This window comes from Truncatella angustata (genome assembly GCF_020726525.1).
Source record: "Truncatella angustata strain MPI-SDFR-AT-0073 chromosome Unknown BKA67scaffold_11, whole genome shotgun sequence".
NCBI lineage: Eukaryota > Fungi > Ascomycota > Sordariomycetes > Amphisphaeriales > Sporocadaceae > Truncatella > Truncatella angustata.
The window spans coordinates 240,642-267,379 of NW_025763391.1; the positions used below are offsets into that span (position 1 = coordinate 240,642).

The window sequence follows — 26,738 nt, forward strand, 5'->3', positions numbered from 1 at the left end:
CAGTTGGCTGCGCCTCAACAGTGTGTCAGCTCCAGTATCTAGGTGCGACGGCACTCGAGCAGTCACTCCACAATTTGGACACAACACGAGCTGCCAAGCCATTCCTGCTCTGCTTTGTGAGCACATCGGCCTGCGCCTGCCAGCTTATAGAGAACGGGGTGGAGAATAACCGAGAAGCTGCACAACTATTGAATTCGGCAGCCTAATTCTGTAGATTGTGATGCCCGCTGCCAATCATGCAAGTCTTGGTGCTGTTTAGAAACGCTTGGCACAGTCGAATCAAGTGCGCAACCATTGGCGAAATGCTTGACCACCCCTCGTAGAGTCAGTCAATCTACGGGCCTAAAGCTCCGCCGCCAACAAATCCTGAAGCTTGGAGTGCGGAACACTTTAATACGTCAAGACGAAATGGAACTACAGGCGGCAGAGACAACTTCTCGATTTAGGATATTGGCTAGTGACAACAGTCGCGGGTCTTAGCCTCATCATAGCATTTGCTGTGTGCGTGCAGAGGCGTAGCAACCATAGCGGCCTCTATCAATTTCAAGCAAGACAAAGAACTCAGCCATTCGATGAATTAGCCAGCGTGGAGCTTTATATGCATCATCCCTCAGCACGGACAATCTTTTGTATCAGATAACAATTTCCTGGAGATGATTAATGACGGAGGAAATAGTTCATAGGTACACATCAACGTGATTTGTGATTAAACGTCCCAGATCAAGGGCTCATCTGTATGATATAAAATAGGATACCTGGACCACGGAAGTGCTATTCGAGGTTTTGTGCTGCAGAAACTGGCGCAGCTTAGGAATGAGATGGGAAGGCCAATTGATGTGAGCCCATGGTGATCATCATCTCTCTTAGCGTCGAAACTCGAGCAAAGACATCTCCTCAGCGTCGAAACTCGAGGAGCAATGACATCTTATTGAAAGAGATGGCTCATCACACCACACAGCGCCTCCTCTTTCTGATAAGCACAGACGCTGACGATGGCTTTTTCCCCTCAAGCACTCGCTGGAGAATAAGTAAGTGGGACGTCAGCTGGACTTAACTTAATCAGATCCTGCACAATCTGGCCGATAGTGGCACCGATTTCGACCTGGCTTGGCGTCCAACCGAGCTTAACTGGAATGCGCTCATTTCCTGCGAGTTGTAAAGATAAGTTCGCAGATCATTAAAAAGCCAGTGAGGTTGTGGTGACTTACGGAAAAAGTACTTGAAGTAATCCAGATTGCCGATTTGAGTCTCAGGACCGCCCCAAATCGCTATCATCATAGCATTTTCTCCCATGATGACAGGAACAGCACCTTCAGTGATAGTGAAATTGGGGTTGATCAAACTCATATCGAACGCCTGACGAGACCTCGCATTGGCCAAAGTAGCGATGTTAAAGGTGGTGGCATTTCCGAAATATTTGAGCAGGTTGCTAAAGGTCCCTTCGTCGAATGGGTTGGTAGGGTCGAAGACGGCATCCCGCCTAGACAGGCTTCCATCGTGTTCAATGACACCGTGTGTGTGATGAAGCATATCCAAGTCGAAGAACTATATCGATTCGACGTTTTAGTGATCTTCATCAAGTACAAATGGGGATGTGCTGCTTGTTATGGGTAGAACACGAAGGGAAATGCGTTATGGCTGGCTCACAGTGGCGTTCGGTGCAGGGTTGGACACAATTCCATTTTTAAAAATGTTCGCAGCAAAGGAATTAGAAATGTTGAACGCCTCCTTGCACGCTTTGACTAGGATTGGCTCAGTGATGTTGCGACCGCTATGAGGTACGAAATCGTGGTTGGCGAGCGTATTCATGACTGGACAGGGCGATCGCACTATGACTTGGGTCAGCACGACCGAAAGAAAAACCAAAAACCATCAAGGGGCTGCATACAATCTCCATCCCCCGCTGGCGCCCATTTGAAATGCTTCTCTGTAAGTCCACTTGTACCGATATTGCACCCTCCTCGTTTGGCAGGTGTTGATATTGTGGCGTGATCGCGAGGAAGCAAGGCCACCATGTGTGGGTAGGCAGATACCTGAAGTCCCCAAAAGAAAATTTGAGCTAGGCGTAAAAGCATGATGGGAAATTTGCCTCTGAAAAGATACGACTAAGAAGCGAATAACGGAATTTTATTCGAAATCAGGTTTGATGGTTCTCTCTGGAGAAGAGGGTAATGATATCTTGAGGAACAGAAGCGACTTAAATACTCGATCGCGAAGAACATGTATAGTCTATACTGGATCGACCCCTAATTCAGGATGTTGTTAGCCAATGAAGAGAACGATGTAAACAAATTAAAATGGTGCTTTGTCTTACTTGTGGACCCATCTTGCTGCGAGCATCGCCAAGATGCCGAGAACGAGAACGGTAGGGTGGCCTTTGAGGACTGCCAAGAGCTACATATCCCTGCTTAGTCTTGGAAATCGGGAATAAAAGAAAAAGTTGTTAATAGGATAATACTTGTGGTAGAGGGTTGTGCAGCTCTTGGCAGTCCTCAAAAGGCTGAAAAACGCTGATCTTTACTACCATTTAATGCGTGTCCAATCACTGGACGGCTAGTTCGACTTACCGTAGTAATGGTCGAAAACGAGAACGAGAACGATGGAGTTTCACAGAAGGGCCGTTCGCCAATTATTAACGCTGAGAGTGGAAACCGTTACTTGTGGAGCCTTGTTACGGCGTAACGACTTTACTACGGTAGGGGAGCGAGTCCCCAGCGGAGGTCATTGACTAGCAAAATTGCCCGTCGACTGGCCAAATATTAGTATTTGCATAGAATTCTAGCCATCAAGGCTTCTTTTAACTAACTTGCCGGGACAAGATCTACTAACTTGTACTGTACCCCTCAAAAGGTCGACATATCCAACAGACGCACGCGCACCAGTGCCACTGAAGCTATTTCCTTACTTATGCGGCCGCCCACCACGGTGCACTTCCGTTTGTTCTGACCTGCCTCTCCACAAGTCGAGCAGCGTTTCGGTAGGCCTGTCTGTCCCTGGCATTTGATGCCCTCCCGAAGTATCTCCTCTGGTGGCCGGCCCCGTGGCAAGTAGCGGCGCTCTGCGGGGGGCAGATCACAACTTGGATTTATTGGGGCCATTCAATGATCAACGCATCTTCAACCTGATCTATTTATCATATCCAGGCCGCGTAGAAACACCTGCCTGCTTACGGCGCATCGCCGATGAATCCGAACGAAGAAACCTCAGTGCTAATCTTCTCTGATGCAAACGCCGACGACCAATTGCCGACTCAAAGTAAAAGCCTTGTCGTGGCTGGCATGGATAAAGATCCTCCTACCATATGTACCGTATGGACCTGCCTTTCCGTGACAGTTGGAGCCTAGAGTAGACATGGGACAATGCCTATTAGGCAGTAACTCCAAGTTTCAGGCCAGAAACCCTAGCATCGTTCACGCTGCTGACGGGTACCCTAGTGTTGATCAATATGCATATCCTTAATGGTTTCTTGTAGAGGGAATACCTATTTGATCGAAAACTTTCGCACACTTGGACGCGCTGGAGTTAACAACCCAACTTACTAGCCTATCATTGCTTTGATTTCCGCACTCAAGCTTCCAATACCACCCGGCGTGGGCAGTCATCTCTACCTTCATTCGTTTACTGAGTCAATCGTTTTCAAAACAAGACAGAATCACGTACTCCACAGTTTTACTCAGCACGGCGGCTGCTATACTTGCTAGCACAACTTCCGCTCAATACATCCTTCAGTAAGCTCGCAGTGAACGGCGTCATGTCGGAAGATCGGCAGTACATCCGTCAGACAACTCGGACCGAGAATTATATGCGAACAAAGTTCAGTAATACATTCGAGGACCTCTACCCTACCGACAGCGATTTCCGATAGCAGCATCGGCGAAAGAGCCTATATTACAAAACCGAGGTTGCAGGTGTAGCCGCTGGTGGTGCGGTTCGGTATGAAGCTCTTCTACGACGGTAGCGTTGCTCACCCTGGTCTGGGTCAAGTTTGTAAGCTTCCGACCTGAAAAACATCCTGCACTGATGTCTTGACGTTGCATAGAAGCTAACACTTCATCTCGTCTTGATGACATGCCCAAGGCACCTGGCGATGTTCAAAATTACGTAGGTGATGCCGACTGGTTCAAGATCTGGGAGTCGACCATTTGTGATGAGAATGAGGACTTGACCAAGACTGCCTGGTGTACCTACCGTGCGTCGCAGGTTGAATTTTAGATTCCGAAGAATGCCCCAGCTGGACAGTATCTTGTTCGGGCTGAGCACGTAGGTCTTCATGGTGCTCAGAACAATGCGGCTGAGATCTTTACAGGTGAGCCGAATACTCTGCATCTCTTCTTCCCTTGGTGATGATATAACCAAGGATTTCAGCTGCGCCCAGGTCAATGTTCGGAGTCCGGCATTGGTATGCCTTCCCCAATCTACCAAATCCCGGGCATATATAATGACACTATGAAATTCTTCAATGGGCTCAATCTCCGGGTCGACAACGCTGCGACTATCAAGGCTGACATTGCCAAAACACCCATCGGCGATGCTGTCTGGAATGGAAGCAGCAGTTCATCCTCCTTGATCAAAGGCAATTCCATGCCCGATTCTCCATCATCCGCCAAAGTTGCATGCGCCGCCAAAGCTTCCGTCAATGCTGCATTCTCTGTCCCAGCCGCAGCATCCTCTACTGCAGCTGCCCCGTCTGCTCGGTGCGGGTCTGCTAAGTTTCGGTGTGATATGATGTAGCGTATCTTGATTCTGTCACTGCTGCTGAAGTCAACATTTATGAACACATTCAAGCCAGTTTACCTACAGCCTCATCAAATGGAAAGGCGGAGTATGTCTCTACAAGAAGTCACATAACGTCTTACCCTGATCATCAAGATAGCTTTGACAAGCATCATCTTCATCTCAATTTGTATTAATAGAGTTTTTATACTGGCAAATCATCGATGCAATACTTTCATAGTGTCATTAGAGAGAACTTTCCAGGTCTAAAGAATCAGTAGCTCGTCAAACTTCTACAAGAAGAAGTCTACGTAATTAGCTTACCGGCCGTTGCTTCACATTGGGGGGGTTTTTTTTTAACAAGGAGATGGCCCAGGGCGAAAGTTGTTAGTAAATCAAAACGCCAAGGCGACATCCAGCCTCTCTTGGAAGACTTTCATGGCACGATCGGCCGTTCAATCAACAACAAACCTGGTCACGGGCAGATGTATGAGGAATTAAATGGAGGCGCTCGAGTTCAGGCAAGGCTGGTAAGACTATCATTACTATACGTGCCGTATATACCCTCGTAACTATTGTCTCCTTTTCCAATCACCTTCAAGCAGAACGTTCAAGGCAGCGAAGGCTCGTCCAAGAACAACTTCGGGGATTCATATCTCAGATTGGTTTACTTTCAAGTGGCCCCATTGCACTGTCTTTGAGCCCTCCCATATCCAGAACCACCTTTTGGAGAACCAACCCCGGCTCCAGCAACCACAGCGTGAGCTCATGCGCACCCACTGTAACTGCCGCAGGAAGGGTCACCAACGAAGTCCAGCCTCCGGACACAATGGCATTGCGCCAGACTGTGGGCTCAGTGTAGATAGGGATATTAGTTACGGGCTGAGCTGTAACAGGAGCAGACCCATCTATGGAGTATGCGAACCTGAGCGGCCTAGACGGGTCGTGATTCAGCGAGGGCCCGAACATGACCACCAGTCTTGCCTTGGTGGTTGAAGTAGTAGTATACAACGAGTACTTGAGAGCAGGGCCTGTATCTGTTGACTGCGAATTGACTAAGACGGGCCATAGCTTCATACCGGAGAGGGTACGGCCATAGTCAGGAACCTCGATATATGAAACCTCTCCGCTGTTGGCGATGCTGCTGTAATGGGAGGCCTCGATTGCGATCACTCCGTTAGACTCAGCAAAGCCTTTGAAATCTTGAGCAATGGTAGTCTTATTCACAGGGACGATGACCGTGGCGGAGGAATTGTCGATGGAATTGATGATGTTGAGACTGACGAGGGACAGACCTGCTGGTGCTGTGTCCCAATCTACGGTGATGACGTTGCGGGAGTCGGAATTGATGCCCGGCGCCTCGATAATCCCGCTTGTCTCCGCTACGCTTACGTATGAGACGTTTGTGAAGATCGTGTAGGCGAAGGTCCCATTGTCCCGGGCAAAGATGTCGATGTAGCGGCTCTCACTGGGTGGCATGTAAGGGTCAACCGAGAGCGTGGTCAGCACCTTGGTCTGGGGGTATGCCGCCGTGGTTCCCTGGATGCCAACACCCATGAGGCCAGCGGATGTATTGCTTGAGCTGATATAGGTGACGTTTGGCATGATATTAAGATTATTTGGTGGATCGTTCCAGGACGTATAACCAATGTGGGCCTGATCCACGAAATGGTTCCACTTGCCATCGTTGAGGGTGTGGTATCGGTCGGTGATTTTGGCGTCTTCAGCAAAGAGGTTGCCAGCTTCCAGGGCTATTTGGTTGGTGCTCGCCCGACCTTGCTTGGCAAAGCGCGCGTTCAGCGCCACCTTGGTGTATAGGTCCACGACGGTCTTTCCAGCAAGAACAGGATGTAGGACCATCTGGAAGTATGCCGTCTGTGTAGCTTTGTCTAGAGAATCATACACAGCTTGCGTTTGCTTGAGCAGCTTTCCCCACTGGTCTAGATTGCGCTCTGCCTCGTCATAGTTGCTGGTGCTGATTGCAAACGGCAGCTCGCTCAGGAGCTCGTATTTTCGGCGACCCAGCAAGATTCCGTATTGACTGAGAATATCGACAGTAGGTTTGGCTGCATGCTCGCCAAATTCGCGGCGGGCCCACCTCTCAATCCAGATCCTTGTTGAGTCCGGCGTTGTATAACGTGTCACGTCGTATGCCATGTCCATGAAATGGGTCAAGGGGATTTCCTTCGAAACACTGTCAGAACAGGAGCCATCTCGGATATATTAGGCAGATATCAACTTACCAAAGTTTTGATATCGCCAATGTTGGCAATCCAAATCTGGCGGGCGCCCCGGGTGTATGCGAAAGACATTTGTTCCCAAGTCTTTACCAACTGGATTGTGTTGATCCACTTGTAGCTACGGGGGCCACCTACATAATCGAAATGGTAATACACTCCAGCGCCAGCAGTGCGGCTTGTCTCATTCGCCAAGGGGACCCTTAAAAGATTACCGGAGTTGTCGTCGGTCCAAAGGAGTGTAACAGAGTCAGGAACTTTCAGACCAGCCTTATAGTACTCTCCTACTTCCTGCGGGACATGTCAGCAAACTACTGCCTCCTTAGTATCAGTGTGCATACTCACTTTATAGAGTACCCATGTTTGGGGGATACTCGTAAGGTTGGTCGTATTAAGCCCCTGTTCCAACAATGACTGTTGGACCTGGATGATATCCTCAAGGGCCGGGGCTGTCAGAGTTGGCGAAGCGACATCGCCACTTCCCCGCATCCCCATCGTCCACATAGTATCCCACGTGCGAGCACGAGCGATGCCATCCTTGAAAAATTTGATGATATTGTCCCGGTTCGAAATCCAGTCCCAAGTCCCGTTAAGGTAAATCTGCTGCTCCCTCTCTGACCTGGCCATAGGCTCGTGGTGACTTGTGCCCATGATGACGCCAAAGTCATCAGCAAGCTTTCCGTTCAGAGCATCGTCGACGTAGAACATCTTTCCCCACATCGCAGGCCATACATAATTGCCCTTGAGACGAAGACACAATTCGAAGACAAGCCGATAGAAGTCGCTACCGAAACCGCCCGGGAATTTCTCGGCTATCCACCCAGCTAGAGCTGGAGCCTCGTCGTTGATGAAGAAGCCTCGATACTTGATAGAGGGCGGGCCTTGAACTTTGCCGGAACTTCCAATCCAAATGGCCTGCTTTTTCTGAACTGGGACATCAGCCCACCAGTACCATAGTGATACTCCGATCTGCTCCGACATATCGTATAGGCCGTAGATTGTGCCACGTCTATCGCTACCCGTAATAACCAGTGCCCAAGAGACGCCATTAATAGGATTACGAATGACCTGTGTCGTGTACGACTCCCACTTCCCTTTGATACTCGAAACATCGAGCTTGCGCTCAGATATGAGCCCGTCAATCAAACGCGAGTGGCCTACAGTCCCTGCAACGATGATGGGGGTGTCGCCACGGCCTCGGGAGGAGCTCCAAGTCGCAAGGTTGTCGCGATTTCCATCGACAATCGTCACGGTGCCGTTGAGTCCAACGACGCGGCCGAAATCCCATGCAAGATCCTGGGCTGTCCTTTGCACGGCCCAGGATTCATCTTTACACAGAGCAATGACAGGGGCCGTGTCTTTGCTGGCTAGTTTCAGATCATCTGAGCTTGCCGAGAAGGAGAAGATGTCGGCACTGGCTGCTCCCAAGACCGTACCAGAAACTAGAGCGATAGAGAATCTCATGGTGGGCCGAGATGAGAGAGGACGTGCCTCGTTAAGTTGGCATGGCGTTCATCTGTTTTTCAGACCTGGAACGAGGGCTGGACTTGCTACTTTATAACTTGGGAGCGGCTTAGGCCTTCATTTTCTGGGTGTGGCTTGGAAGTCGCTTGATCCGTGGTGAACTGCCTGTGAACTCATGCATGCCTACACGATGAGTTTCGCTTCCCCGGACGCCTGGATCCCCGCAACCCCAGTTTGCGTTATCGTGTCCCTTGCTGTTGAGCATGCTACGAGTCTGCCCCGGCCGCCCCCTGGCAATCCCATTCCCCAGGCCGCCACTCTTTCCAAGGGGTAGCTAATCTTCCACGAGTAGAATTTGCCTTGCACTTGGACGCCAGACGGGTAAACAGAGGCTTCAACGCCACCACAATAATGGTGGGTGGAAAGCGAAAAGGCATTTGCCGACGGTTAATATTCGCCTTCAATAACCGAGAATTCGAGATTGGTGTGGGGGATGCGGGTAACGCCAAGTTTCTGATCATGCCGTATCGGTTCACTACAGTCAGCCGCCTTGCCATCCTGGACCAGGAGTCGACAACTCACCTGCCCCCGCAATCTGGGGCAGATAACCACCCCAAGACTTTTGGTTGCTCTGATATTTCTCTCCCACCCTGAAGCCGGAAGTCGAGTAGGAGCCCCCGCGAGCAAACTTGACCAGCCCACCCCCGCTTTATCACTTTACCCATAGCTGCAATACCTTGATCTTGGCCCTCGATTACCACTCCATACTCCCAACACCCCTCAAACATGAGTGCAAGTGCCCTGTGTATCTCGGCAGAGAAGAAACTGGATTCAGTCAATTCTCGACATAACAGACAACTGTTCTGATGCCAATCCGGACCTGTCAGCAAGCGAGTCTCCGACGAAACGCCGACGTCAAAAAAAGGCAAACGGAGTCAACAAGACTTTCGAGCACCCATTCGACACGCCAGACACTCCTCCTGTAACGATCTCCAGTACTCTTAGTAGGAAGAGAGGCGCCAGACGTATCCATCTCAAAGGCCGCGCAGGGTCTCCGTAAAAGAAGTCGAGGACCAGATCTATAACATACAGAACCGTAACTCAGAGTACCTCGTGGAGTGGATCCCGAACAATGTTTAGACGTCTTACTTCTCCGTGGCGCCGCGGGGGCTTGACCTGTCCGGCACGTTCTTCGGGAACCCGACGGGGATCCAGGGCATCTTTAAGCGCCTGGACGAACAATTCACCGCCATGTTCTGCCGCAAGGCTTTCCTCCGCTCATACACCATGGAGGGCATGGACAAGATGGAGTTTGTCGAGGCCAAGTCCAACATCAACGATCTCGTATCCGAGTACCAGCAGTATCATCATCAATCAATGGACTGAGCGTGTATTGTTCTTTCGAGCATCGATCAATGGTGTCTCCCCTTGCAAGGGAATCACGTCACGTGTATCCAGCGTAAACAAGAGCAACCGAGATCTTCAATGCCTCTGCTAGTCACCTTTCACAATTCTAACCTAGCCACTTACTTGTCTAAGCAGCATGAAATTCCAGATGCCTCCCAAATGAACCATCTCTTATGTCGGATTAGGTATTGACAATATCATCGAGTTACGTCTCATGCCAAGAAAAGAATAAAAGCACTGGAAAGTGGACCAGTGGAGGAGCGCGACTACTTAATTTCCTGAGGTGCCTAAGGGTAAAGCTTTGACTAAAAGGTAAAAGTATCACTCGATCATCTGTAAAGTTGAGTAGATGTTGTAGATTCGGGCGTGCTTAGCAGAGCTTGTCAATGCCAATTTCAAGTCTAAACTTCTCATCAAGCATGTAGACGATATTGCCTTCCCGCTGATTCTTTGAACGACTCGATGATAACTAGGACAGGTTATCTTAAATTAATATGTTATGGACGAAGAACCTAGGTCCCACTTCATTTAAATATGATGGTTTATATACAAGTGATTTTTATATTTTCAATATATTCTCTGGCCGTGTGAATGAGTGCCGGCCTGGTTGGCAACTCATTATTCAAGTACTTCTACAAAATTTAAAAAAATTTAAGACGACCCATTTCAATTTCTGGGTTCAGATGGTGTTTAGAAATTTCCAATGGTGCGACAGGATCAATAATGCGAATCTTGGAGACTTGCATTATATAGTATAGGTGAGCTAACTTTTTGAACATTGTCGCTGTATGCGCAAGAGGGTTATTCACCGCATTTCTAGTCTACTCAACTTTGCCTCCATTCAATGACTCACCCGGGTCGGGCTGGAGCACCATCGAATAACCGTATTCTTAACTTCACGTATCACAAGAATCACTCTGTGCGGGATGCTATTACGATGATCTACCGGGACATGCTTCCACAGTCCCAGGAACGAGAACATCGCTTTTGAACAAGTCGTGAGGCTTAGACCCTCTCCCATGACAATTTCGAGACATAAAATTCCCGACCCCTACATACCAGGACTTTTCTCCACAGCATTGATAGTCCGGTTGTTTCTTCCGAAAAGCGCTTAAAAGGAGCGCTTAGTCATGGTTTCTCATTACCTTAATTACGTCGATCGCTTTTTGAGCATACTAAAACAGAATTGAAGAAACAAGGTGATAGACTGACGTGATGAAAAATATGCGTATCAATGGATACAAAAGTTCAAATTGATGATGGCTGCAGGACCCTGCGCCAAAGTCGACTGTGAATGATCGTAATGTGGAAGCCTGCCGTCGGTATGTTGTAGAATAGTTATGAGGACTAGACATGCGGTGTAAGTAAATGTTTGTTTTACTAAGCGAAGTCCCCACAAACTCGCTCGAAGTGTACATCTTTCTATCTAATTTTAACTAAAGATATGGTAATCTAGTGCTCTAAATGATATACCACACGGTTATTAAATATTCCAGTGTTATGTGACTGCCTCGTTATGTGCCGTATGATTGCTTGTTATAGCTACAGGATCACTCGGCAAATTCTGATTCAGTTCTCTCTTGCGCAAATTCCATTCGGACCTGGAAGCCTTGTTCGTTTTATTTCAAATGGATTATAAGCGAATCACTACAGCTTCGCAAAAAGCTAAGAATCACTAGCACTTCGTGGCTCCCAGTCGCAAGTATAAATACAAGTACTCAACACTTGACTTTGAAACCTTGAATGCCAAGCAACCAGGACCAGAAATGACCAAAAATATCGAAAACAGTGGATGATTATCATTTATGCTGAAGAAGAAACTTGTCAAAGGTTTGCTCAAGGACGCTCGACCACAGTAAAGCTCAGCTTAGAATAGGTGCCTGGTTTCGCAAACTATGTCGTCACAGGTCATTAGCTGGTTATATCCAGCGTACGGATTGTGCTTGTGTCGACGCAAGGGTGAATTGAAAAAGAACTTAGCGTTTCGTTGTCTGCGATCAGGAGAAAACGTGTTCAAACCAGACCCATACCCGAACCCAGAGGACAACCCAGACATCTGCGCTAGAACAAATGCGGAACATTCGCCCTGTCCTCGGTGCTCAGGTGAGGAATCCTGCATCAAAGTTGTCTTTGACCGAGAACTTGCAGTTCTGGGAACTGAGTGGCCCGACAAAAAGTATGATCTTATAGAGCTCGCTACAATGCACGAGTATTGGCGCGAAAAATTAGAAGTAACAACTACAGGACTCAGGAACGTGTATGATAATCTAGTCCAGGGGTTATGGCAAAAATGCCGGGAGGAAGCCACTGGTACATTGATCGAGGATCGGGCAGGTCCCTTCAAGCGCTTCCGTCATCAGGTCCAACAGCTCCAGAGCTTTGCTTATCATTTCAAAGAGCTCGCAATGGTCCACAAACTCGAGGAAGGCAAATTGAAGATAGTGATCACAATTTTTGGTCAAGCTATTGCCTTGGGTGCTTGGGAAAACGAGACTCCTGGTCGGTTCCTAAAACGAGACCAAGGCATCGCGAAAGTATTTGAGCAGGCAGACGAGCTCACAGACGCCATATTCGCTGGAGCCCTTCGCGATACTCTTCGCAAGACTTTGGGCTTACTGCTATAAATCCTCTCAAGGAGGTTGCATCTGTTCTCTTTTGCTGGGGGTACTCTTCATGTCTTTCAAGGTCATTCTTTCGTGACCAGGGTTACGGAGCCTAAGTTTCCTTGGGTCTTCGGCACTGTTTCTCGACTCCGCAAACATATGAATAAACTATATTGCATTCAAATTGACTTCTCCCAAAGAGTATATGATTCTAAATCCGATAGCTAACAAACAAGTTTAAGAGCATAAACTTTTAATACTATATTGTCCTGTGTAAGAAGCGACCTGGCTGGTGGTCATGTCCACCTTGAAATCCGTAATTGACGGTAAAGATTCGGTCTTTGTCATACGGTTTGCTCAATGTCAAGCTACAACGGTGGTAAATAAAAGCAATACACACAAGACCACTGGTTGCATATCTTCCAAATTGATATATCGATCGTGTGTATGGTGTTTATCGGGGGCAAAAAGGAAGAAAAGCTCCAGAACCGTAGGTTGCTTCCGACTTTCACGAAGCATTTTATGCAAACTTCTGCGCAGATTGTGCCCGTTGGCAGAATGGTCAAAGACGAATCATTTTGGGTACAATACTATGAGTATTTACTATTGAATTAAGCAGATAGAGATCGTCCTCTAGGCAAAGAGCAAACTTCTGGGCTTGAGCGACTCGCGCCAATCCTAGGATGCGTCTAATAAGGTATTCTATCACCCATTATACTTTAATCCTCCTTCTCCTCCTTCATTTCCCGTTGTAGTTCCCGTACGGTGTCCATAAAAGACGATGCACTATACGCAGTCATCAAATGCCACCAACCGTGGAACTCGAATAACCAGGCCCAGGGTAAACCAATTTGTTCCCTAAAAGCTCGAAGTTCTGTGCAAAACTCAAGATCGATATTCCACAGAATGTATGCTACCACAAGAGAAGCAAGCTGTCTTCGACCGCGGATCCTCCAATCGATAAGCTTGTCTTTTGGAAACTCAGGCTTCCGGAAATAGAACAAGTATTGGCCCCGGGCCGTGATCAGCACACAGATCATGAAGTACACGACGGCGTGGTAAATGATCTTTCCAGTCCAAATGTAGAAAGCCGAGAAAAGGGGGAAAATGATGGCCAAGACTGTATTGACTAGTCTGTTTTGAGCAGTTCGACGCGGTCGTGTCAAGATACCTTGCAGCAGTGACCAAGCCAGTAGTAGCATTCCCAACTCGTCGGCAAACTGGAGGGTTTGGCGGAGTGATGCGTGGAATAGGAACGAGCAGATACCCAGCACAAATAACGAAATTGACATGAAATCCAAGTTTGGTGCGAAAAGACCTTGGCTACCGGGGCCATACATGTACCGAAATGCAAAGTATACTGCACAACGTTAGCCAAAACCCATGTCAAACATGACTCCAGATAAGTCTGTCGGCCTTGTTCTTGTACATACTGTATGCGAAATTGGTCAGGGAACTGATGAACTCGGCGATATATCTCGTAACAACGTAGTCTTCTTCACAAAAACTGGACGACGGTCAACTCATCAATGACGCAGATTGACGGGGCTCGGGGTTAATGCTTACTTGGCGCTACTTGTTGGAGGGCTCCAAGCTCCTTTCAATGCGTAGCGGTCGCCAGCGAAGTGACGATTATGATGACCCATGTTGACTGGAGTGAAGCGAGCGCGGTAAAATTGGTTCTGCTACTTCCCTGGCTCTCTGACAAGCCGCCTGGTTTGTGTTGTTTACAAACGAAAGGTAGGTGAAATGGGTGGGCTGATCTTTCGAAATTCTACCCTAGCAACCATCTCAACTTAGGCGAGTTCCACGTGACACAGTACGGACAAGGGCTCCAGCACAACAACCCAGTTTAATTGCAACGATTAGTACCTCATGCTTTCCTAGCAGGACGTTTTGTTTTCGGTGTCATACGACATGCATCCCGAAATTGATCAACATGCTACAGGCAAGATTGCTATTCACGGTCGAATTGGTTCGGTATATTATGCATTTCCATAATACTATTGCATAAATGTCATTGGTGCATAAGGATAAAAAGCAAATAATTATGAAGCGAACTAGATGATATCCGGGTTTTGACGACGACTAACTGACCACAGTAAATGGCCTGATGTGGCATCGACCTACAGAGGCCGAGGTCAACAAACTTGATAGTTTAGGCAATGCTGGTTGGAATTGGGAACCTTTAGAACATTCAAGTATCCTTTACTTAGCAATAAATTTCAAAACTAACTGAAATGATCAGTACATGGAAGCTGTCGAAAACTTTCATCCTCCCAATCTAACTCAGATAGCGCAAGGGGTAGTTTGACCCATAAAAGTATGGTGACGATAGGTACAGCTAACGACTCGTTCATAGTCAGTACAAATATATCTCGTTCGATATCTGTGGCCTTTTGTACTAGTCTAACGGGGATGGATTATTAGGCAATTATGCGCATCCCGACCACTACATCTCTTTTCAAGTCAGCACTGCTACATGTATTTCTAGGCTTCAGTATGAGCAACGGCCTCTCTAACCGCGCACCTATTGTTTCAGCGTCGTCTTCATGGACTATCTGGTACGATTTTTTCCACAGGCAAGAGCCGACGTATTATGCTCCATGAACAAAATGTGAGAGGTACCGATACAACTCCAAATTGCCTCGGTATGTTTAGTAGGAGTATTATTAGCGATAAACCTCCCGCCTCGTGCCCAGAATTCAGTTGACGTTGGATCATTTGCATCGCTAGAAGGAACACAAAAGGAACTCAACGCCACGATAGACTTGATTGCTAACTCCAGACGTAAGTATTTCTGAACTAGCAACCAAGAATGACCTAACTCAAAGTTCAGATTGCAGAGTTCAAGGCAGAATCCTATCCGATTATACTGACAGCAGGCCTTTGGTCCTTGATTCACTATCTACAGGACACATCCACGTCTATACAACATACTCGTTTTCTGCACCTACCATCATTCCTCGTCTCCTTGATGACACTTTGGATCAAGCAGTCGCAGTAGCACTCACCCAAAAGGCCTCGTACCGCTTTCACCAATGAGGTGTTCAGTGAGGTAATTCAGGACCCTTCCTATGGCCCAGCAAATATTAGCGAGAATGGAACAGATAAGCATATTTAGACTCGTACGGAGAGCTAGTCATGGCGCAATTCTCTGAAAATGTAATATAACTATGTTACCGTAAGATATAGGCGGTGCCGTTGATTTGTCGCTTCGAGTGTATGGGATATAACGCTTAAAAATTGTCGATACAAGCATGTTACGGTTCCCCTTGATCTGCCATACTATCTCAATTTTGTATGTTATCTTGCAAAAGGCAGCTGATTTAGTACTTGCACATGATCGGTTAGTTAGTTGTAGGATAGCCTTCATTATAATGATGTCACTTGGCTTTCCCGAGAGATTTTCCAGAAGTAGTATTCGCCGGCCCCATGAGCCATTGCTGCCTACTTGGTAAATCATATCTGTGAAGGCGGCGTCGTTTACGATGAGACAACTCTATAGATGGTAAAAATAAAATAATAGAGAAAATAAATCAATAAATAAAGACTGCAAATAGTGTTCGAGTCCGTCCTTGATGTAGGTAATGATTTTAATGATCCTGGTGGTTCGTCTGTAGAGGAGGTGGCTTTTACTTAAGTCACTAAGTTAGTGGTATCTTCCCCAAACAGCTGGAGGGTGAGAGAATTGAGTAGGCGCATAGAACTTGGTGAAATTAGTCACGAGATCAGACGCATCCGAGTTGCACGACATCTTACGAGCTGTTGTATGGCTCATACCGAACTTTGAACGATCAGTCCATGGCTGCTTCATCGGCCGAGGTATGTACATGGAGCATGTGTCTTTAAGTGCCTTTCGTAGGTACCTAGCAGACCTATGATTTCAATTGGTGGGGTGGGAAAGGTTGGGGAGAAGCCTGATTGTTTCTCACTTTAATGAGTTTCCTATCCTTTCTGCACACACGGGCTAGGGTGCAGTGGCTCCCACCTGGCAGCAGCTGGTGAGCTCGTGGCTTTCCACACAATACGGATCTGTAGAAATATAATGTTTAGTGTGGCGGCTAGGGCTAAAGAGCTACATGTGGGGGTGGAGAGCTTGACCTCGTCGAAAAGTATCTTCGGCGGAAGAGTGGAGGGGCCTCCGTATCCCGGATAGGGACTAGAAATTACCGTGGTTCCTACGCACACTCCTTCCGTGTTGTCTCTCGTGAGTGGTGGCAGAGCAGTCTCGCGATGAAGCCTTTTCGTTTTATATCTTCACAACCTGTAGGGTAAACAGCAAGCCAAGTCTTCGTGCTCAAGTGACCGTGACATTAGGAGTGCTGAGATGTAGAAATATAGCGCTACATACGCGAAGAATACAGCGCTATATGCAATAGCGCTTCGTGGCGCTAAGAATGTAGCGCTATACAGGCAAAAAAATATTGCGTTACTCACGCTAAAAATATTAACAATATGTCTACACGTCCGTCGGCACCTACGTTAGAACGATGTACACTATATTGGCAGCTATAGGTGGTAGCGTAATCTTATCAATCGCCCCATTACTTACGTCGTGGGTTGGCGATCTGTAATCCGTAGGCTTGGCTAACCCACCGCAGCGTGCACTACCCGCTGCTGTGTTAGTAGAAGCCGATCTAAATTAGTGGCATTAGGTCGTTCTGTGAACAACTGAGCCAGATGAACTCTTCGCAACTAAGTAGAGAAGCACGCCACTGCTCGACTTGTACCATCGTGTATATTCCGCAGGTCTGTGTCCCATTTGCAGCCCGCATGTACGTTGATCACGATCTAGTCTAGCCGAAACAATCAACATGCACGCGCTATTACGCGTTGGCAATTTCATTGAACAAATTCGTCACCAATGGAGTGACCTTAAAGCTGTAGCATTCAACGTGTTAGACTGCGACGCGAATTGGGTGGCCTTTCCTGACAGCATCGTTCGGCCTGCCTACAATGAAGCCTTTCACGTATTGCGAAATCTACAACCTCGAGTTGCCGCACACGCGATGAGTGGGCTTCGGCTGCAGCCATGAAGCCAGTCAAAATGCCACAATCAATAGCAACAAATGCTGGGCATATGTTAAACAATCCGGCAACTTGCAGTTGATCTTACCGATATCAGCCATCCTCGCCATCTTCACTATCTATGCTATCCTAATCTATTTAATTTTCCTTGCGCGATCATTGTGCGTCATGAAGGTTGATCAAAGATAGGCGAAACCACTCCTCTTCTCCGAATCAATCTCATTCTCGTTCCCAGAGACAATTCTTGGTCGTCTTTCCGGCACTCGCTCTAATACAATTTTCTTCAATTCTCGACCAGACAGCTATATCAGCAAGTTTACCCCGCAATCGCGTATGCCCTGGACGCCGGCGCGTTCTTCTTTATCGTCGGAGCGAGTTTTCTCATCACCAGCACCAGCATCCATCTCAACAATGGCAGGCACTTAGACATATACGGCCGCAAAGCCACACTGGCCATGGCGCTTTCCATCATGGGCGTCGATAACTTCACATCTGGCTTTTCCTCAACACCTTTAGAGCTGCTTCCCACGCGTGCAATCAAGGGCTTTGGCGCAAGGGCCATCCGTGCGTTCGTACAGATTGTCTTCGCGGATATCACAAGGCCGAAGCAGCGGGACTCCTACTTGGATATGGTCGGGACTGTGGTAGCCTTCGGGAATGAACTGGGCCCTCTCATCAGAGGTACACTTACACGCATATTAGTGTGACAATGTGCATTCTGGCTCACTCTACGAGGATCTTTATCTATGTCAAGCTCCTCATCGGCTGGATCTACTGGGGCAGTCTATTTATCATTCCCCTATTCCCGGGCTCGAGGCCTGCTCAAGCTGGAGTATTGATGATTCCAATGTATACACCATACATTTCTGTCTTGCCTATACAGAAAGAAGACGGGGTTAATCCCAAGTCTGGCCGGCACCAGGTGTACGGACGTGACTTGGGACGAGTAAGCGAGCGTTTGGCGTCGCGCGGCCATTTGGTACCGAGATACACACGTCGCTAAGCCACAAGAAACTACGACGGCCCCACTGCTTATCTACGGTTAGACTACGGAGTAGATAAGTCTGAGGTTAGTGGCACGTAAGGGCCCACACATGCAGCTGCTGTCATATATAAGAGCACAGGCATAGCAGAGTGAACGGATCCTCGCATAACTTTTACTCCTCAAAATTCCGTTGCCCAATTTAGGTGCTATACATAGCGAGCGATTCACATCTCCGATACAATTACCAGCATTCGTTTCAGTAAGCCACTCCATCCCCCGCGCCTCTAGGTCTCCACATTGCTCACCAGTTGCAGTAGCCGACTCAACATGGGCCGTCTCGCGTCGTACTGGAGACCATTGACGCTTATCTGGATCTCCATCTGCTGTAACCGTGCCTCCTCATTCCTTACTTCAACCTTTGTACTGAGAGTTCAAGGAAAGTCCACTGGGACACTCTCAAGAATGCCGTCCGTAAAGATGGTATAAGCGCACTTGCCCGTCCACAGCTCATCCGAGATGCCGCTTCGGCAAAGCTTCTAAGCGCACACTGTCAGGCTCCCTTGATTCCCAAAAGTATCCCGACTTACCGCTAATGATCCGGATCAGCTGCCGGGTTCATTGCATTCGAAGACACAACCATTGTCCCCTCTCTTGTTAAGGCCGCCCGAGGCGTGGTTCTTGAACTGGGCCCCGGGCCAGGCAATCAGATCCACCGTTACGAGACTTCTGTGGTAGATTTCGTATACGCCGTCGACCCTGTTGCCCACCACTACCAGAATGATATTGCCGCCAAGCTCGCGAACCATAGTCTCCGAGACAGGTACAAGCTTATAACATGCGGCATCGAAGACAGCGACATACTAAGAAGCGCAGGTGTTGTGGAGGGAAGCATGGATACCGTGTTGAGCATTCAGGTCTTGTGTGCGATAAACGATCCGAAGCTAGTAATGAAAGAGATATACAAGTTGTTGAAACCGGGAGGCAGGTTCATCTTCTGGGAACATGGCTGGAGCAAAGACCCTCTGACGATCGCAACACAAGGTACGGCATAAATTATTTCATTATGTTTTTTTTCTGGTTCAGACGCTGGCATTCCATTACTTCTTTGGCGGCTGTACGATGGGCTAACGTGGCGATAGCTGTATTGAACCCTGCTTGGAGCACGTTCGTGGGATGTCGTTTGACTCGAAATGTCAAAGCAGATATTCTCGGTGCTGGAGAGTGGGAGAACCCTGGGGGGATCGAGGAGCCCGTCGATCCGCACAGTTGCCTGCCTAGAATCCAGGGCGTGCTCATCAAGAAAGCTTGATTAGAGTGACTGATGAATGGGCTGAACCGCAGGGACGCATGATAAATCGCTTGCGGCTCATCGTTTTCACCACATGTGTGGTAGCAGCTTGACTGGCAAAATTCACTTAAGTCTTGTGCGAAAGGAAAGTTCGTATTTTATTCGACAAGCTGCGTGCAAAGGATGAAAACGGTTCGCATCCTTCGTTGTACCATGCTCGGACGAATACTCGCATCCAAGTGGTCACTTGTGATGTATTACGTAGACGTTACTTCGTTGCCAAGTCCGTGATATCGCCTAGATATTAAGTTGTGACTGGCTTTTCTTTCTTATTCACTTCCCCCTTTCTTTTCATATAGGCACTTGTTTGGTTTTTCACATTTGAATTCATGGTAGCTTGTTCCAGCGTGATCGTGTTCAAAATACTACTGTTGTTTCCACAGCAATCACTTTTAAATTCCAAGGCATTGATTACTTTTCTTCTACAGCAGAAATATATTCATCAATTCAACTTAGCGACCTATCACAAACCTGATGTGCGGGCACTTTAAATGGATCGAAGCACGGCTCCTTGGGTTGGGCGTTGACCTACCAGCAACACTGCCATTTTCCTTGCTTTGGCTACATCCCATATGAAGCCAAGCAAGAGCCGAAGCAAAAGGAGGATCAATGTGGAGTTCAAGCAGAGCCTATAGAATGATTAAACAGATGCCGCGTGCTATACCAGTACCCAGGAGAGATGTGGCGGCGTTAGGGGCCAAATTGAAGAATACCGAAGTAGAAGGTGATCGCTTGCCATTTTATTCATGGTTATTGGGTACGAATAGCTAGAATGATGAAGTTTCTAGCATGGTCGAGGTTCTTTACTGTATCCAGCGATGAGATGGGATAGTTTAAGAGGCTGGTAGGTTCGGCGGAATATTCTCCTTCCGAATCATTATATCCTCGGATTACTCTACAATAAGCTCATATACCGAGCAATTCTTCCAATCTTCTAGTCAGCACTTTGTCTACATAGAAGCGAATCGCTGAAAACGAAAGTCTTCCGGGAGTTGTTATTTTGCCTACATGGAGTTACGGTGCTAATCTATAAGGATTTCAAACCAATCTCCCCAGGTGACTCATATAGGTTAGACAATTACGTCATTCATTTGCAGTATTATAGGATGCTATGGATTCATTCATCATTCTTTATACATCTGGATACGCGCGAATACTCGCGTGTCAGTGACATCGGGTCGCTAGCTCCGCAGTCATGCCTTCGAAATGTTCAAGAAGATTCACATGACAATAATAGTAATTGCGTTATTAGCATTAAATAATACAATAGTTCGAAAATTGATAGCTTGCATCGAAGCGGCCAGTCATCAAGCATCGGTAGGAGAAATATTTTTAATGCCAATTTTAACGCGGAAAGTAAACTAATGTCAAAATAGGACGAGGTTATGGGGAGTAGACTGGTTAATTACTTCATTGGGTATCAGTAGGTAGCTATGTCTGCGGTAGCACATTTATTGTATTCATGTTGGGAAGCCCAAACTGTCGGTGGCTCGAATCTTATTTCAACAACTAATGGCCACGCTTGTTTCTTAAATGCTCGAGACATACAAATAAATTCCATTTAGTAAACATTAAAGCTTTTACACTTTATGCCTATAGTACTTGAACATGTCATTTTAATTAAATGTGAGGAAAAAATCAAAATCTATGGTATACTAACTCTGCGGAATGTGCGTCGTACATCACGTAAAGCCGCAATTTCGAATCTAGAGATGCTAGATAATATTGGCAAAGAAGGTCACAAAATATATCGGAGTGGTCAATTTTCCGTTTCTACCTTCTGAGCGTTTCTAAAGTGTCCAAGCCCCGTTGACAGAAATGGGGTTTTGGCAGCTTATCAGTCTTGAGTTGCATTAATGCGCTCCAATGCGCAGTGTAACGTCAGAGATGGAGACAAATCTCAAAAGGTGAAAGCATATTTGCGGTACGATTGAAAGATGAGAGGAGCAAACACTCGCTAATCTACAAATTTGAAGGGACTTCAGGTCTAATATATTCACTGACACATTACTCACGACGCGAATCACCACTCTTATATGGGGTACGTTTAACTTGCTCGCCAAAGCAATCAGTTTCGTCTCACATACACATTGCTAGGTCATAGCAGTATTCGTCATATCAGCAAGCCTTAAGCTTGTCGCCGAAATTCTTTTTCTTGTGCTATGTGGTACAAACCGCGACGGTATGTTTAAACCAGTTGACAGTTACATCCGGGCGAAAGCCTGTGAGCCATTACGAAGCTGGGTCCGCGACAGCAAGACTACGAAATTCAGCCTTGTGTTTTACGATATGGTCAATTTGCTTGAGGGGCCAGCAGTTCGCAAAAGGAATCGTCCTACCAGTGGCAGCGTTTAAAAGGCTTGCCGATAGTTCACTTACGGTCTATCACTTGAAAACCGTCACAGACCTGGTGTGGTTCTGTTCAAACATTGACTTGTTGTCACTTCTCGTTGGTCGGTCTTTTGAAGTCAGCATTACGCTTGGTACACCCGAACCTGCTGAAAACACGACAGGGCTATGCGTCGCCAAGACCCCTACTATTATTCGAGCAACTCTTATGTGCGCCTTAGCTAGTATGTTGTTGTATATGCAGTATATAAAAGGCTACTACGAGTGGTACGGCGTGCAAAGCTGTCCAATTGTATGGACAGTGGCACACGAGAAGGGTAGTCTCCCTTTCCGGTGAAATGTGGCTAACTAGATGCTCATACCCGAGTCGTATCCTTTTGGTATATTCATGCCGTGGCGCAGTGGAAAAAAATACTGGGTGGCAAATTGGCGCTGCCTGATTGAAAACCAAACTATCAATATCCCTAATAGCCCGGATAACCAACATTTAGGAAAGTTGACACTGAAATCATTATTTCTATTGGTGTACTTAGTCTCGTGGTATCTATTGGCATCAGAAACTGCAGCCGTATTCGAACAGATAGTATGGCATGGTTTAGGATATTACCGGGTCTTTTTCGACAGTCAGTCGGGACACAGTGTCACGCAAGAGCAAGCTCAGAGGGATGTAGAAGACAACTTAGGTTTCGGTCAATTGGTTGCACTATTCTTACTCTTGGTCCCAATGATACAATTCTTCGAATCGCTAGCCAGAACGTCACAGCAGTCATCATTGACCAACTAGGTTGATGCCATTAGGTCTCCTTTCAAGTAATACATCCGCAACTCAAGAGGCGAAGATGCTCTGAACTGTGCGCGTGCCACCCTAGTAATCTTCTCATGTTTGACCATCTCACGCAGTTCAGAGTTCAGGTGAAGAGAGCTGGTAGTAGTATACTACCTATGCTCTGGAATCTATTCCTCACCATTTATTTATCAATAAAGACAACCTTTCAATTTTCATCAGCAAAAGACTTCATGTTTATTGCCTTTATCCGGGAGTTCACAATTCATGCACGTCTGATCATTGATCACGCATAAGAAGCTTGATACGATGCCTCAATTAGATTTTGTTTGCAATGGCCTGGAGAGTTTATGCAACTAAAACAGTTTGAGAAACCCTCAGTCTGTTAGAAATTTATCAGGCCATTACTTAACATGGATTTAGGCAGGCAGTCTCGATCATACGCCATGATTTGGGCACTCCTCGGGAACGGTTTCAATCCAGACGAATACTACTTCGAAACAACCGTCTGGGGAGTCATTCTGCACTTCAGCAACATATGAGTGAGGATGACCGGTTAATGGCGCTATAGTAAGCTGAAATTGATTTAAACTATCCTCCATTCACAAGACTAATCTCTGAATTATTCAGTGAATTCAAATAGACCAGGATATTTAGCGATTCTCAACGCGATTTTATCACAATAATAATCTCTCGAGAAAGGGTTAAAACTAGCATCTTGGTTTGCGGTATTAAGTTGTTATGCATTATTGCAATTTTCAGTTGATAAGAGCGAGACAACTATCTGCGATTTCTACCAAGTCGTCCGTTTCTACCAATGGCACACAACTTTTGAATCCGCGGAGGTAGCGAATCCTATCTGAACCTTCTCACATAGTAACAGCAAGATAACCTTAATCCGGGCATGGGATTGAAGCACCAGGAGGGTTGCAAACTTCATTTCCGTTGACGACGCTATGGGCATAGCATCCACCTGGTGGCAGCAGTCATTTTATCAGTCAAACAAGTACAAGAGAGAGCCGAATGCGATAATTTGTATAGCATACCAGTAGATGAACAATAGCAATAATTCCCAATACCATGATCGGGGTCAGCTCTTTACACAGACAATATCAGCATTGCATGAGTCAACCATAATAGAAGATGCGTATGAACTGACTGGTTCTCGCAACCGGTTTGCGCTGCGACTATTCCAACGAGACCGACAATACTAGCAAAGATAGAGAGCTTCATCCTCGAATGGATCGATTGATTGTGTTTGATGAGTGGTGTACTGTGTGGAGTCGATGTGAATGTGTGTATCATGGTCGCTCGAAAGGGCGAGGAGACCATCATATTTATATCATATTTGGATACGATTGATGTTGTGAATGAAGACCTAAAGCAAGATCAGTGATGCATTGAGTTACCGCGCTAATTCGTTGTGGCATCAGTTGTTGAGGTTGACGCTATCATGGGCCATTGTTCTGCGAATGTTGGGAGCGCATGCAAAGCGCCAGTTGTACTGATCTGTTATTCCCAAAAGATACATGAAAAATACACTGTTCATCTGAACCGTGAAGTCTGGTACCAACAAGCTTTCAGACAAGCATTTGAGACCAACAAGCATTCAAACAAGCATTTGGAACCCACAACTGATAGGATTTTGCAGGGTATCTCTGCGTGCGCTAGCGTATCCAAGCCGTGTATATATACGGCATGATGCACGAGGAAGTGCACTAATGCAACCACATTCTTTGAGAACCCCCGCCTGAATACTCAAGTGATGTAAGCCCGGCAGACCCCATTGGCCACCTGCACAGCCCGGCTTCCCTACTACAGTTATAAATCAGCAGGTCTCCCAACAAGCATGACACGATCCATCACACTCATCCATGCTACTATTGCTTTGATTTCTCCTATTTCCTTTTCTCCTCGTTTCTTAAGTTCTGCTCACTTGCTAATCTATCCCTAAACCACTATCCTCCATCTGACTAAGCCTTATCCACACACATTTTTACATCGCTATCGGTATTGATCGTCATCATGACACTCTTGACCAGCCAGACTTCAGAAGGTTCAGGATCACCCCCTGATGCCGATACACCAACGGCAGGCTCTAGCTCTAGCTTGGGCCCCGTACCCAGCGGTCAGCTGAGTTCTAGGGCGCGGGTCTCGGGTATTGCCCGCGAATCGCAAGCCTCTGCTGCCAGGAGGGACAGAGACAACAACAGACTGCACATCACGGCAGACAGTATGCGTTTGTCCGTCAACCACCGTTACAAGCACTTTCAGGCACCAATTGTGACTTTTGAGTGGGACATGCATGATCTATGGCACACATACTACCTCGCGAGCAAGCACATCTCGGCCCAGCACCCTGCCCAGGATCGTCTTGCACTGCAACTCATTGCACTGAAAGGGCAGGGTGTTTTGAATCGCCCTAATCCTAAAAAAGAGAGCGCAACAACTGCCATAGAAGTTGAAGAGGCTATGACAGCCAACGGTCGTATCTGGGCTGACTTGCCATTTTTAGTCGGCGACATGACCCAGTACTGGATCACTGACTTTCCCAAGATGAGTGCGGCACAACGTCTCAACTTTGCCCAGTTTCTAGCTAAGCTCGCTAAGGTGTCTTTGATCGCAGAAGATGACCTTTGCGGCATCGGGCTTGTAGTGCTCCGCGATGCGCTCGAGACCACCAGACCCCTAGGTCAGATGCAGCTAGAGGAAGGAGCGGTCATCCATGCGATCGACGAGGAGGATGTCCTCCGAAGAGCCCACGATATCAGCATTGCTGGCTTACTGCCCAGCGCGAATGCTTGGCTGTTTGAAGCAGGTGCAAAGCTCATCCAGCTTTCCGACCAGAACTGGAACAACTGCACAACTGCAAGTGGTATAGCTGGGGAGCCTATTGGGATGCATGCCCCTGGTTTCAGCTCTCAGCGGTGGCTATACTGGCTGAGACGACTCGAGGAAATCGCTAATGCTGCTGCATCTCATTCGCCAGACCTATCCGACTATGCCGCGAAGATGGTGGGAAATATGCTTGCCGCCGTGGAAGAGGCCGACGACGCGAGTTTAGTGAAAAGAGCTGTCCGAGAGAACCGGTCGGCTACCGACAAGCGGAATCATGCCCATATACAGCTTTTGGGCGCACCCGGACATGGGTAAACAGCGCTTGGCAGGGGCACTGCATATGCATGTAATCATATACAATAGAGACATAGCATTGTGTCTTCAACGTACTGATTTTCTTCCTAAAAGCCAGGAGTCATACACGTACTACGCGCCACATCACACCTAATCTGACCATTCCAATAATCTTCAATGGCATATTACCTTTGACAGAGGGGACTCTTCCCGTTCTCCAAATCCCTAGCACATCCTAATCCTATTTATAACATACCTAGAACTTAATGTTACTTTTACGCTTGACCAAGTAGGCATCTTAGTTGCCCTTGTCTTACGGACTTGAAAACCAAGACTTGTGAAGCAGTAAAATTGCAGAATTGCAGAGTCGTCAGGTATTTGCGAGTAGCCTAGTGGCGAAAATCAAAGGGCTGCAAAGCTAGACTATGCTTTAGCTTAGTTAGGCTTAGGTATAGCCTGCGTAAGAAAATGTATCGTCCGTGCGAGAATTTCCCGTATTAACGAAGCCCTTCTTTTTTCTTTTGCTTACTGGAAAGGACCATGCTTCAAAGCGGCACAGGCTGATCATACATGTTACCCAGAAACCGTCATTGGTCATAGTTCTGGGAGAAGTAATCGAAGGATTCTCTGGCATGTAGATCAGAGTGGCTGCACGGTAGAGCACCGGCGAATGCGACGTCATAGT

General features: G+C 47.2%; 10 protein-coding genes across 10 annotated transcripts; 6 read left to right on the top strand and 4 right to left on the bottom strand.

The window, feature by feature from the left end:
• Nucleotides 1–1,006: 1,006 nt before the first annotated feature.
• BKA67DRAFT_541552 (Peroxidase, family 2-domain-containing protein) lies at nt 1,007–2,075 on the bottom strand (the record flags this gene model as incomplete). Its single annotated transcript, XM_046100954.1, has 4 exons — nt 1,007–1,146; nt 1,209–1,545; nt 1,648–1,829; nt 1,889–2,075. The coding sequence occupies 4 exons, from the start codon at nt 2,073–2,075 to the stop codon at nt 1,007–1,009; spliced, it is 846 nt and encodes a 281-aa protein (XP_045951837.1).
• A 1,858-nt stretch (nt 2,076–3,933) lies between these two features.
• On the top strand, nt 3,934–4,236 carry BKA67DRAFT_584797 (uncharacterized protein; the record flags this gene model as incomplete). The annotated part of the gene is made up of 2 exons (XM_046104168.1): nt 3,934–3,992; nt 4,069–4,236. Coding segments are annotated over 2 exons (203 nt in total), but the record flags the coding sequence as incomplete, so codon positions are not given.
• A 1,134-nt stretch (nt 4,237–5,370) lies between these two features.
• Nucleotides 5,371–8,414, bottom strand: BKA67DRAFT_541554 (uncharacterized protein; the record flags this gene model as incomplete). The annotated part of the gene is made up of 3 exons (XM_046100955.1): nt 5,371–6,897; nt 6,957–7,241; nt 7,296–8,414. 3 exons carry the CDS (start codon nt 8,412–8,414, stop codon nt 5,371–5,373), a joined length of 2,931 nt encoding a protein of 976 aa, XP_045951839.1.
• Nucleotides 8,415–11,716: 3,302 nt separating this feature from the next.
• BKA67DRAFT_541555 (uncharacterized protein) lies at nt 11,717–12,445 on the top strand (the record flags this gene model as incomplete). The annotated part of the gene is made up of 1 exon (XM_046100956.1): nt 11,717–12,445. The coding sequence occupies one exon, from the start codon at nt 11,717–11,719 to the stop codon at nt 12,443–12,445; it is 729 nt and encodes a 242-aa protein (XP_045951840.1).
• Nucleotides 12,446–13,017: 572 nt separating this feature from the next.
• Nucleotides 13,018–14,175, bottom strand: BKA67DRAFT_584800 (ceramidase). Its single transcript, XM_046104169.1, has 3 exons — nt 13,991–14,175; nt 13,858–13,931; nt 13,018–13,784 (listed from the first exon to the last, which is right to left on the bottom strand). The coding sequence occupies exons 1-3, from the start codon at nt 14,068–14,070 to the stop codon at nt 13,144–13,146; spliced, it is 795 nt and encodes a 264-aa protein (XP_045951841.1). The 5' UTR covers nt 14,071–14,175; the 3' UTR covers nt 13,018–13,143.
• Nucleotides 14,176–17,814: 3,639 nt separating this feature from the next.
• On the top strand, nt 17,815–18,604 carry BKA67DRAFT_110660 (uncharacterized protein). Its single transcript, XM_046094884.1, has one exon. It carries the CDS (start codon nt 18,165–18,167, stop codon nt 18,456–18,458), a length of 294 nt encoding a protein of 97 aa, XP_045951842.1. The 5' UTR covers nt 17,815–18,164; the 3' UTR covers nt 18,459–18,604.
• Nucleotides 17,830–18,162, top strand: BKA67DRAFT_527302 (uncharacterized protein; the record flags this gene model as incomplete). Its single annotated transcript, XM_046098838.1, has 1 exon — nt 17,830–18,162. A coding segment is annotated over one exon (333 nt), but the record flags the coding sequence as incomplete, so codon positions are not given.
• Nucleotides 18,586–20,073, top strand: BKA67DRAFT_110641 (methyltransferase type 11). The gene is made up of 5 exons (XM_046094883.1): nt 18,586–18,699; nt 18,755–18,825; nt 18,882–18,989; nt 19,047–19,481; nt 19,580–20,073. Exons 2-5 carry the CDS (start codon nt 18,768–18,770, stop codon nt 19,747–19,749), a joined length of 771 nt encoding a protein of 256 aa, XP_045951844.1. The 5' UTR covers nt 18,586–18,699; nt 18,755–18,767; the 3' UTR covers nt 19,750–20,073.
• Nucleotides 20,074–23,672: 3,599 nt separating this feature from the next.
• Nucleotides 23,673–24,580, bottom strand: BKA67DRAFT_584803 (uncharacterized protein). Its single transcript, XM_046104170.1, has 3 exons — nt 24,081–24,580; nt 23,968–24,017; nt 23,673–23,894 (listed from the first exon to the last, which is right to left on the bottom strand). Exons 1-3 carry the CDS (start codon nt 24,254–24,256, stop codon nt 23,815–23,817), a joined length of 306 nt encoding a protein of 101 aa, XP_045951845.1. The 5' UTR covers nt 24,257–24,580; the 3' UTR covers nt 23,673–23,814.
• An 85-nt stretch (nt 24,581–24,665) lies between these two features.
• Nucleotides 24,666–26,362, top strand: BKA67DRAFT_584804 (uncharacterized protein). The gene has a single exon (XM_046104171.1). The coding sequence runs from the start codon at nt 24,947–24,949 to the stop codon at nt 26,072–26,074; it is 1,128 nt and encodes a 375-aa protein (XP_045951846.1). The 5' UTR covers nt 24,666–24,946; the 3' UTR covers nt 26,075–26,362.
• The last annotated feature ends 376 nt before the right edge of the window (nt 26,363–26,738 follow it).